This window comes from Diceros bicornis, chromosome 17, assembly GCF_020826845.1.
Source record: "Diceros bicornis minor isolate mBicDic1 chromosome 17, mDicBic1.mat.cur, whole genome shotgun sequence".
Classification (NCBI taxonomy): Eukaryota; Metazoa; Chordata; class Mammalia; order Perissodactyla; family Rhinocerotidae; genus Diceros; species Diceros bicornis.
Genome location: NC_080756.1, coordinates 46,565,744 through 46,578,783, shown reverse-complemented (window position 1 = coordinate 46,578,783; position 13,040 = coordinate 46,565,744). Strand labels below are relative to the sequence as shown.

General features: G+C 38.2%; 1 protein-coding gene across 2 annotated transcripts in view; it reads right to left on the bottom strand.

The window, feature by feature from the left end:
- GUCY2C (guanylate cyclase 2C) overlaps positions 1–13,040 on the bottom strand; it is a 153,751-nt gene that overhangs the window by 31,314 nt on the left and 109,397 nt on the right. For both annotated transcript variants that reach the window (XM_058558715.1, XM_058558716.1), the window contains 3 exons: positions 12,608–12,719; positions 6,354–6,435; positions 2,980–3,085 (listed from right to left, as the gene is read on the bottom strand). In XM_058558715.1, coding sequence (XP_058414698.1) covers positions 2,980–3,085; positions 6,354–6,435; positions 12,608–12,719 — 300 coding nt within the window. The remainder of the gene's footprint in view (positions 1–2,979; positions 3,086–6,353; positions 6,436–12,607; positions 12,720–13,040) is intronic.

The following is a 13,040-nucleotide window of genomic DNA, read 5'->3' as shown; positions in this document are numbered from 1 at the left end:
TATGGCTCTTGGTCTGCCAGACTTCAGTCTAAAGGCAAAAAAAAAAGAGTTAAGAACTATTGCATCTTTCAATTTGATTCTCATAAAAACCTCTGAGGTATTATAATATTTGTAAAAATTTACCTTTACAGGCATTTTGAAATGTGAATGAAATAAATTATATTAAGCCCCAAGTATGATGAGTGGCACAGTGCAGATTAATAAATGTCAGTTGTCTTCCCTTCTCCTTTTTCTCCTTTTACAGATGATATATAAGAGTTAAATGACACTAAATGTCACATAAGCATGTATCAGATCTCATCGTGGTTTTGATTTGCATTTCCCTAATAATTAGTGATGTGGAACATCTTTTCATGTGCCTGTTGGCCATCTGTATATCTTCTTTGGAAAAATACTTGTGACAACATGGATGGACCTTGAGGGCATTATGCTAAGTGAAATAAGTCATACGGAGAAAGCTAAATATCATATGATTTCACTCAAGTGGAATATAAAACAATAACGACAAACAAACACATAGATACAGAGAACAGATTGGTTACCAGAGAGGAAGGGGGAAGTAGGGAGGGTGAAAGGGACAAAAGGGCACATGTGTATGGTGATGGATGACAGCTAGATTTTTGGTGGTGAACACAATGTAGTCTACACAGAAATCAAAATGTAATTATGTATGCCTTAAATTTATATAATGTTATAAACCAATGTTACCTCAATAAAAAATTAATTAAAAAAATCTTTGTCAAAGTAATATGTAAAAAATTTAAAAAATAAATTTTTTTTATTTTTTGCCTGAGCTTGCCTTCTTGTCTGGTACTCTTTTACTGTCTCTGGCCTCGATTAGGTCATTTAAACTATCTGAACCTCAGTACCTTATCTGGGTATCCTAACTCATAGGGATACTTGGGGATCAAATGAGACAAAGTTTGTGAAATTTTCTTGCAACTAAAGCATTTTATCTTCAAATGAGTTATCATCATCTTTATCATTTTTTTTTCTGTCTGTTAGACTTCATCCCTTTGATTTTCCTGTCTTCTCTTTTTGTCTGTCTGCTTTGGTTTTTGGACCCTTTCCGTTCTAGTACAAGGATGTTTGACTTTTTATCATCTCTTCCCTTGGTCTTGCTTCCTTACCTCCGCCTTCAGTGAGTATCCAGAACTCAAACCGTTGCCCGGCTGGTTGTGTGGCATGTCCCCCCCTGGCTGACTTTGGCTGACCTTCCTGGGCCTGCTCCTGCTCCCCCTGACTCACAGCACCAGAAGACCTCTCCTTACAGCCAATCCTGGCACGCCTGCTCCCCAGCCTCTGAAACTCAGATTAACAATGATTGATTCCTCACGCTCTGGATTATTTCTAACTTCCCTTCTTCAAGTTTACTGTTCCAAAGACCTAGTCCTTAGCCAGGTGAGTGGCTCATCTGATGAATTAACTCATAAAAATTCTGTAATGTCTGACGAGGGATAAATGGGTTATATTTCTAGGAATATTTACATTTTAAGAAAACACAGAGACACAATGTTTTAGGCTCAATCCAAAAGAACAAATATGAAATATGGGGTTTATGAGGCAGTGAGGAAGGCTTGTGAGGAGTGGAGCCACCCTGGACTTGTGCAAAGGTGGACCACTTGGTCCATCCTGGTGTCGTACCAGAGGCAGGGAGCACTCACTCCTTCTAAAGGTCTCCTCTCCCCTTTCTAGGGTACTGTCAATTCGTCATTTAGGTCAACAAAATCTCCCTTTGGAAATCCAATAGTCTTATGGTCATTTACACCTTATTGTGAATGACCATAAGATCGATTTCATCCTGACACTTGGCTGAGACAGACTGATCTTTGTGAATACTGTTTTTATGTGTGAGGCTCAGAATGCAACAGGAGGGTCCCTTTAGAGCATTTCTGGAGGAAAGAAAGACCTACTCCATGTACAGCCGTGAGAGGATCTGAGCCATTCGAGTGCAGCATGCAGGATTTGGGGTGGAGTGCCAAGAGCTGATAGAGAGGCTTCAAGGATAAACCTGACCCATGCTGCAATTTTACTTTTGCTGATTTTAGACAGGAAGGCATCTCAAGTCATACTTCTCCTATCAGCTTGGCCCTACTCTGAGGGACCCTGCTAATTCCATCATGTGGAGGTTCCAGATCTCCATCTCCTTTTAGTATACTTTAATATAACGACTTTAAAAAGAATATGGTGTATGGTAGGTGTTAGGATCTTAGGCTTTACAGTTAGATAGACTGGGTTCAAATTATGGCAATTCTAGCCCTGTTACCTCACAGGGCTTGGGGAAGATGAAATGGGTCAATGTATCTGGCACACAAGAAGAGCTCAGTTAAGTGTTAGCTATGATTATTTGTAGTAATCTTACTAGCTGTGTGTGACCCTGCTCTGTTTCTTAACCCTTTGTCCTTCAGTTTCCTCATAAGCAAAGTTATGATGATAAAGTTCACTCATGAGTTCCTTGTGAGGAGCAGATGAGACAGAATAGGTCCAGCACTGGCTGCAGTGAATGGGAGTGAGTTGTTTTCATTGGCTGCTGCTGCTATTTCCTGGTTGAGGGATAATGTGGGCAGATATCAGAAGAGGCCTCTTTCTTCAATAATGAGCTAGCTAAGTCATACGTCCTTAGTATGGGCAGATTAATATCCAAGGTTTAGGGGGTCTTAGATGCTCTACCCATTCCTATATCCCTTCCATGACACAGTCTCAATATGTGCATTCTCTTCTGTGTCAGATGCAAAGAATGAGTAACACATCATATCTCATTCTCCACTGAAGTGTTCATTGGATCAACTAGCTGACTTTTAGGGTAATAGAGAATCAAGGGAAAGACAGGAAACTGAGAATTAGAAAACATCTAAGTCTTGGATTCTGAAACAAATGATCCCTGCTTGGCATATTTCCTACCATGCCACCAAAGTCTTGTCAAATACCTGGCATGTTGCACCAGCTCTAGCCTTCTTCAACAGGTAGGGGACGCCTTACCTTCAGGCTAATATGGTTGGTCTCATTGGTCTCCAGAGGAAAGATCTTTTCAGGAGGAATGTGGGACCATTTTTTCTGACGAAGTTCATTTTCTTTTTTATATTTTCTGGGAAAGGAATAAAACCAGTCAATAGGTTTTTATTAGTATTCATGCCATTCAACTTCTGAACACTGGGAAAAATTTAGAACCCTAATATTTTCAGGTAGATATGTCATGAGCGAGGCTAGCCCAATGGTGTAACTCCATGTTCTTCAAACTGGTGAGTGCCGGCCATCAGTGGACCAGTAAGGATTTCTGATGGCCTTCTGTATTCTTTCTTTTTTTCCTTTTTGTTTCATTGTCTTGGGTCCTTCGCTAAGGCAGTCCTTCACTATACTAAAGAATCTGAACTGATGACATAGAAAAAGTGAGGAAAAAAAAAGAGGAGAGAAAAGATTTTAAAACTGATAACCTTGAAAGGGAAAAATGTTAATTTTTAAGCCACAAGAGAATACATCGGATTCCTAAATGAGCCAGTTCCTCTTACGCATCTGTGTCTTTAAAAAAATAGAAAAGCACAGAGAAAATGTAACAACATGTATCCCAACAATCAAAATGTAAAAATTTTGTAATTGTTTTCCCCAGATAGTATGGATGAAGTAGACTTCTTGGGTTGTAGGAGATGTACTTCCAAGTTTACAGATATTGCCAAATTGCTTCCCAAATTGGTTGAACCAGTTTATCCTCCCATCATGAGAATTCCTGTTTCCTCCATATTCTTAACAACATTTTGTATTATTAAACTTTTTTTAACCATTATGATGTATGTGAAATGATGTTGAATTGCTGCTTTGCACTTTATTTTCTTTGATTACGAGAGATTAAGTATCTTTTCAGATATTTTCTAGCTATTTTACAGACTATATAGAATTATAGAATTATATCAAATTGTGTATTCATAATTTTGCCTGTTTTTTTATATTTCATTGTCTTTTCCTTATTAACTTACATGCATTCCTTATTTATTTATTTATTTTTTGTGAGGAAGATCAGCCCTGAGCTAACATCCATGCTAATCCTCCTCTTTTTGCTGAGGAAGACCAGCTCTGAGCTAACATCTATTGCCAATCCACCTCCTTTTTTTTTAATCCCCAAAGCCCCAGTAGATAGTTGTATGTCATAGTTGCACATGCTTCTAGTTGCTGTATGTGGGATGTGGCCTCAGCATGGCCAGAGAAGCAGTGCGTCGGTGCGCGCCCAAGACCAGAACCCGGGCCGCCAGTAGCGGAGTGCACGCACTTAACCGCTAAGCCACGGGGCGGCCCCACATGCATTCCTTGTATAGCCTGCAAAACAAATCTTTTGTCGTTTTGTGTTACAAATACCTCCTTATAGTTTATTGTTTACTTTAATTTTGTTGTATAGAAAGTTTTGATTTTATTATGATCATGTTTATATTTTTTTCTTCTATGACTTTTTTATCCTTACTGAGAAATATTGTCCTAACCTGTGATCATAAAGTCATTTTCTGTTAAGTTCTTCTAAGTTTTAAATTTGATTTTCCTATTTAGGTCCTGAATCTGTTTAAAACTCCATATGGAATGGACTCCATCTTGTGCGTGGTTTCTAGTAGGGTTTTAATTTCATTTTTTTCATGTTTAAAGTCTGCAGTCCCAACATCATTTCCCAATTGACTTGTAATGTCACTTCTACCATATTCCAGGTTCCTGTGCTTTCTTGTATCTGATTCTAGAATCTATAATCTTTTCAGTTGACCTATTTGTCTGTCCCTGAGTTTGCCTTTGCTTGTGGTCATTTGACAAACTCCTACTCACCTTCTGAAGGTCATTCATGATGGCTTTCTAAATGTCCCCTTGGCAGAAATGATTATTCTCTTCCTACACTTCCATCTAACTCTGAGTATTCCTCTATTAAATACATATAAAATAGCATATTATTGGCCAATAATTATGATTCTAAGACCTGGATGCAAGTAGGTTGACTATCAAGGCCTTGAGGGCTTCCAGGTTTTCATCTCTGTACCCCAGGAAACTCTTGAGACCAACAGAGCCAGCTGTCATTCATATTGAATTAGGGATGCCATAAATCATTCATTACTTTTCTTGTATTGGCTGTAGTAATTGAAAACTACAAGAGTAACATCTGTCTTCCAGATGTCCTCGTGGACACACTATTGCTCTGGCCATTAGGAGTCCTATCTCTGCCTCCCATGCTTAGAGAAAATGGCAAATGCCTGTTTCCATCTGTTATTGTCTCTTATCTTGTGATTTATCCCTATCTTAAGCTGACACCCATTTAGACTTGGTTTCTGAGGGACAACAGCCACATCTGTGACCTTGTTATTGACTGTCTTTACTCTCCCTAAATTTTGGTTTCTGCTCACCCTCAACTAAATGGTCACCACACACTGAAGATCACCTCCTATATTTCTGGGCAACACGGAGTTGCAGGAGCCTTCAGACTGAAGAGAATAACCTACTTCCTTTCCTGGAGAAAACTTCCACTGACATGTAACAGGCTGGACTCTCTCATTATAAGAAAGTATAGTAACACAGACCAAAGCATATGATACATAGAGAAAGTTGTTGTCTGGTTTAGTCAGGAAATGAGAGGGATCCTGATAATATAAAAGGACAGAAAGTTTTGTCTGTTTAACATACAGAGGTTACGATGTAGTACGGTATTCACTCATTTATATATTCAACAAATATTTATGAGTATACACTATGTCTCTGGCACTGTGCTAGGCACTTCACATGTCCAAGTCCAGTAGAACAATCATGGAACTGATGGTCAGAAGGTCTGAGTTCTAGTTTTGGCCCTACACACTACCTAGTAAAGTGATTCCAGACAAGCCATTTGGCTTTCTGGTCCTTTCTTTCCCCATGCTAAAATAGGAGGTTTGGAGTAGATGATTTCTAAAGTGTCTTCCAGCTTGAACATTATACAATATTGAGACTTTGAAATTTCCCACAATGTATCAATAAAACAGCAAAACTAGCTATTTCCACTTATAAAATGCCTATTAAATAGTAGTCACTATACGTACCTTATTTCAACTCCTTACAACAGTTCAGATGAGGATACTGAAGCTAAGTAAAGTTGTTAAATAATATGCTTAAGACCACATGACTGGGTAATCACAGAACTGGGACTCGAGTTCAGGTGTCCCTGACTCTGAAACTCCAATCTATCCACTCAGTAATACTCTGCCCTTGATATAGTCTTTGATGAAGAATGCCTTCATAATCTCAGATCTGTCTAGAGACCTCTTTGTCGGCATACATTATCATCAATAGACATCAGACCTCCCTCTCTCCTTTCCTCCCTCTCTGAATGATAAGCACAGCAGGACAGAGTGGGTAGCAGGTACCTCAGCACCAGGAGAGCAATGAGCAGGAGCAAGATCATAATTCCTGTGAGAGTGAAGACTGCAATCATCAGGACTTGAGGTCCTGTGGCAGAAAAGACAGGGAAAATGCATTAGTAAGGATCTTGGAAAAGAGAATAAAAGCATTTCAATGATTCTAATTGCACAATATAATTTGAGGAAGAGGAAAGGGACAACCCTTTCTAAAAATATTTATCTTTTATTAATCTTGTCATTGGTAATATAGGTCCTGTGTCCTTGCTCTCTGAAGAAAACTGTCTGGAACGTGCCCAGGGGAAGTGGTTTAATTTCAGCAATTCTTACAGTCTATATATCTCATTTCTTTTCTTATGAGAATCGCCAAATGTTACAAGAGCATAAAATAGCTTGCAGCACACAGATAATTTTGGTGATGGAAGCCTACCTGGTGTCCTTGAAACCAATATACCTAAGGAGGATTCAAAGAGGAAGTAAGAGACAACTGTTTTTTTAATGCAGAGCACAAATTGAAAGAAAAGTAAATCTGTGTGGAATATTAAATGACAGTGTTGCCTGTTGGTCCTTTCCAAGCTCTACTAGGTCCTTGAGGGAAGTCAATGAAGACTGTAAGTGATTTTACTCATTGGAACACTGGTATGTGGGTGGAGTTGTGTAGATGAAGTAATTTGAGACACTCACAGAAGAGTAAGTGGAATCCAGGAAAATGTGGATCCAACCCAAGGAAACATTGAAGCAGAGTCTGGGTATGCAGAGGAATAAGCCTAGACTGAGAAGGACAACAACAGTAATAAAACTGTACAAGAAAGCCATGGTTCATATAAGCCACAATGGGTCCCTATTAGAATAGGAAGTTAGTGGATTCAAGAAGGAAAAATGGAATGGATTTCAAGCAATAGACAGAGTGTGTAAGAACCTGGAAGATGATAGCAATATGGTGAAGAAGACATGTTTCTTCATACAGCAAAAGTAAGAGACCCAATCAGAAACTGTAGGGCAAGTTGTTCAAGGAAGGCATAGTATAAAACCAAAACAAAGTAACATTTCACTTGGTTTTGAGAATTTGAAACTTTTTTAAAAGTCCATTTTTTTGTGTGTGTGGCACAAAGGGGAGACATTAGAGCTATATAGAAAGAAATGTTATTACGGCATGCTATTTAGCTTTATGTAAGTAATAATAATAATGAAAATGTTTACTAATTTTCAACTTATAGAATCAATTTATAGGTAAATGACAGAGGGCTTCATTATGGTTATCAAATAAATATTATCAGCCCTGACAAACTAAAGAAAAATACAAGAGAATTTGGGAGGTGGGAAGGAGGTAGAAGGAAGGATAGTGACATTAACTTCTTCATCTTACAAAGTTGGGAAGCAAGAAGTTTTATATATAGTTGATAGAAGTTCATGCATATTAATTAAAATTACAAAGGTATCCAATAAATGTATTGACAAAAAAATATAACTATATTGAGAAGAGGTTAGAGAAAAGTAGCTCTAGTCAAGATGAACTAAATCTTCATTTATTAATACAAGAAATAAATAGATAACATGTAAAGCTTATACATCAAGAAATACATTCATATTATTTAGAAATATGCAAAGAACTAAAAGCAGAAGAGAGACCAGGCATGCACAGAGGTGGGACCAGGCACACTCATTTTCCATTGTGAATATTTCTACTATTGGACTTTAAAATCATGTGCATGAATTTTTTTTCACTAAAAATATAATTAATGAAGGTGCCCCTGAAGAGAGAAGAGATGCCAAGACCTCCTATTCGAGTAGCACTTCAATGCCGCCCACTGAATTCTCTCTCATGGCACCATGATATAGACCCTTGAGGTCATGGTCCATGTCTTTCTTGTTTATCCTCGTACCTTTAGAACTCAGCACAAGACCTGGTACCTGGTAATGTAGCAATTAAAAAATGGTTGAACAAATAAATAATTGAATAAAAACTTTGCTCTGCTCATCTCACTGCCTGAGAAGAGGCGAGGGAAAAATGCCCAAATGTTAAAATACGTAAATAAATTGACATAAAAAAACCTTTTGAGCCATTGGACTTATCTCATGTCACACGTATTTTTAAACTGTTTTTGTTTCATCACATTAGATCCTTCTAATGAACTAACTGTTTTTTTCTGAGGGAAAGGGTTTAGCTTGGGGTTAATACTGCAGAACCTTTCTATAAGGGGTGCCTTTGAAGGATTTATGCTTTGCTAACATATGACTTTGCTTATTACCTTGTTTTCTGCTAAGCAGAAACTTTTAATAGCGAAAATGTGAGCTCTGGATTTGTAGTCTTATCAGGACAGAAATAAATTAATACCCTGGAGTTGGATTTGCATTATGGGCACATTTGACTGGTGAAGTCTGTTTACTACTATAATCATTTCTATCACCACCACCACCACCATTGTCACTACCACCACTCTCATACCCCCAACCCCACACAAAAATGAGTATGAGAAATACAATTTCAACAGTGCCAGTGTTTCTACTCATCAGTCTACTAAAATTACACGTCCCCTAGACTAGAGCATGCGTTGAGGGGAGTATGGGGGACTCCTATCTGCTGGGTCCTCAGCCCACCTCAATTCCTATCTGCTTCCCACGATGTAGACATCTCACGGCACTAAATATAATTATGATATTTAAATATACTATTTAAATGTTTAAATATAGTAATTTTTATTTCAATATACTTTTTAGTTTGCTTGTTAGATAAGTCAAGGTTATCACATTAGTTCTAAGGTTAAGCTGCTGCTGCCTTCTGGTGGATGCTGTGGTTATCACAACGAATGTAGATTGAGTTCATAACCCCAAGGTCATATGATAGTTGGAAAAAAACTTTGAGAATCAGTTAAAAAGTCTGATTTAACGGAGGAAGATGCTCATACTTAGAGAAGAAAAGTAAAGTGAAATTAACACTGTACACATTAGTGCTGACTAGAAACATAATCATCATCTCATATTGTCTGCCCTTCCTTCCTTCCTTCCTTCCTGCCTGCCTGCCTGTCTGCCTTCCAAGGCAATGTGTTGGGGAAAGGAGATATAAATAAAGAATGGACCCTACACTTACATAGTGTATGGTATAAAAAGATGTGTAAACAAGTAACTGTGTTATTAGTACTATGCTAGAAGTCTGGCAGGATAAGGGCAAGATCAATAATCCACTGAGATGCTAAGAAAAAGCTTAGAAAAGGTGAAATTCAAGTTAAATATTGAGGATGAGCAGTTGTTTGCCGGTTGATTGGAGCAGTGATAAATTTTAGTCAGAGGGAGCAGCATCAATGAAGATACAGGGATATGAAGTTGCAAGGCCCCTTCTTTAAGGAAGTAGGGGGACGTTGAGAGAGTGGGCAAGGGATTTCAAGTAAGATGAAAAATAAGGCTGGAGACATAGGAAGATGGCAGACATTTTGTGCTATAATAAGTCACGTGGACTTTAATCTGTAGATAAAGTGGAGCTGCCAATTGGAGTGTTAGAAGAGTGCAGTAATATGACTGACTTCAAGCTGTCATCCTAGTGACAGTGTTGGTTGGAGTGGAGGTGAGCAGGAGGCAGGACTGAAGCAGGAAGTCAGTTGGATATTATTGTAACCCAGGAGGCAGATGATGAAGGCTTAGGTGAGGAACAGGAACCAATTCTGCGTTGTCCATTGCTGTGTCCCAGATGCTTAGAACATACCTGGCAATAAGTAAATCTTTGTGGAATGAATGAAAAGGCAGTGATGATGCAATATCCACATGAAATGTTCTGTTACTTAGTTGGCAGTTGTGTACACAGATAAAAGACCAGGCACGAATATCTTATTTGTATACCTTTTGGAAGATTGAGTTACTGCATTTGTAAAGTTTAAAACTAAATGTAGTAACAGTTAAGTAGCGAAAAGCTCTGGCTAACTGAATTTTCTAGTTAACTGAGGATGAAGTGAAGTTGCCCAGGATGATGCAATGTTCCTGTCGTACATAATATGAATTCTTAATGTAATCTCTTTTAGGTAAATAATGAGAGCTCTCTCAAAAACTACATTTTGAGTAGTTCAGCACTTTACAAAGCACAGACATTCTATTCAATCACCAAAATATCTAAAAACTCGTAAAGAAATTTATTAAAAATCCAAACATAACATCATCACTGAGAGTGATAATTAAGGAGAAAGAAAAATAATTTTAACTCAAAAAGTTACAAAGAGAAGAAGTAGGGAGTTGCAGAAGCCCATGAGGAAAGAGATATATTTCAGAAGTCGTTTGATTTAAAACCAAGGAAACTTGAAGATGGTTCTAGAGATAAAAAAAACTTGCTAAAGGGGCCGGCCCCGTGGTGTAGTGGTTAAGTGCGGGCACTCCGCTGCTGGTGGCCCAGGGTTCACAGGTTCAGATCCCGGGAGTGCACTGATGCACCGCTCGTCAGGCCATGCTGTGGCGGCGTCCCATATAAAGTGGAGGAAGATGGGCACAGATATTAGCCCAGGGCCAGTCTTCCTCAGCAAAAAAGAGGAGGACTGGCATGGATGTTAGCTCTGGGCTGATCTTCCTCACACACACACAAAAAACTTGCTAAAGAAAAGAAATCAGCTTTAAAAAGCAAAGATAATAAATCTGAAGTCAGTTCAGGATTGATTATTATTTAGAAGAATGGGATCTCCACTTCCCACCTCCATCTTTGCTTTAGTGAACTGCTCATACCTATTGGATTAAAACACAAGGATCATTTTTAACCAAATTTGACTCGTGGAGCCCAAAAAGACTAGAAACATAGTTAACAGCTTTAACACAAGCAAACCCACTGAACCAGAACTGTTTTCTTTAACTCAGATCAATCTTTCAGTCAGTTTCTGGCTGTAGAGTGGGGCTGGATAGAAATATGTCTAGTTTATAATTTTCAACACTTAAAAATATTTTTTTAAATGGTAAATTAATACAGTAATTTTGGAAAATTTGGAAAATTAAGAAAAATATAAAAAAGCAGGGGCCAGCACGGTGGTGTAGTGGTTAAGTTTGTACACTCTGCTTTGGAGGCCCAGGGTTCATGGGTTCAGATCCCAGGCGTGGACCTACACACCACTCATCAAGCTATGGTGTGGCGGTGTCCCACATACAAAATAGAGGAAGACTGGCACAGATGTTAGCTCAGGGACAATCCTCCTCAAGCAGAAAGAGGAAGACTGACAACAGATGTTAGCTCAGGGACAATCTTCCTGATCAAAAAAAAGCAAAAAAAAAAATCTTCTAGGATCTTATTACTCAAAGTCTATCACTGTCAACATTTGAGCACACTTCTTTTAGCCTTATGTCTATAAGTTGTTTGACAAATTTAGAACCTCATTAAATAAAACAGCTGTATTTTTCTATTACTTTACATTGTAACTTTTTGTATGTCATTGTAAGTTTTGTATGTCAATTAAATAATTATTTTTAACTGGTTGCATGACACTCCATTTATGAATATATCATGATTTTCTAAGTCATTTTATTAATGGTGTTTCCACTTTTTTTTTGCATCTTTGGGAGTAAATATTTGTCCAAATTTAAACTCTTTGTCCTAAAAATAGATTAGTAATGTGGAATTACTATTCATTGTGGCAAGCCTTGGCCAAGCCAGTCACAGACAGACTGTCCTGAGACCTTGTTGCCCAGGAGATACCTGGCTGGCCCTGTCTAGTGATGGCCAATGTTATATAGTTACATTGCAACTTGCACAGGTGAAGGCCTGGTCATGTTAAGGCTTTCCATGACATGATAGGACCTCATCTTAAGTAGGTGGGTAACCATCATTACAACCCAAGTGTGTGTCCTATGAGGGAATGGAGGAGACTTTACAGGCCATGCTTACTGACTATCGCTCAGCCTGATGCCATCAAGTATTCCTTGCTGAAATATGTATTCTTTGAGTTTATTCCAATAAAATGTAAACGGAGTAAGAAGTCTTGGTGTTCATTTTGCCAATTGTCAAACCTAGTTTTCTATAGGATAATTTATGTCAAATGATAGGTAGGACACATATTAAAGATAGGTATAGCTAAATTACAACAAGTGTATTTTCAGTGTTTAATCAGAATTGTAATATCATTCATTGTTCAGGGAAGAAAAGTCCACATTTACAAACCTGGCAAATCTAATTCAGACAATAAACAAAACAAAACAAAGCAAAACAAAGCAAAAATCACAGGCTAATTGCATAAACCATAGAATTTACTCTCCTTACCAGAAAAACAATTTCAGGGAAAGAAAATTCACTAAGGATCTCTTACCCTGGCCTGGAATATCGTCAGGAAGTTTATGGTTCTTCCACGTGAAAGTAGGGCTCAGATCCACTGATGTAGTCCCATTTACGTGTGTGTCATAGGTCAAAAGAACCTTGTACTGTGTCAGGGCATGGAAAAGAAGAAGGATGAACAGAAAAAGATGTTTTAGGATGACTTCTGATAAGATAGACTGTCCTGCCCAATGACATTTGTATTTCATAGTAATGCTTCTCAGTGACACAAGGTAACTGTTACCCAGCCAGGAGCTAGTTATGATCCACTTATTGGTTCACAACATGAACATGGATTTAAGCTCCACGTGGGCGGATTAGTTTTCTGTTTCTTTATGCCACACCAGTAACCCTGCCCAACATAGATTCTTTGGGTCTTTAGAGAACTAGTTCAAGTCTTTCATTTTACAAATGATAAAATAGAGGCC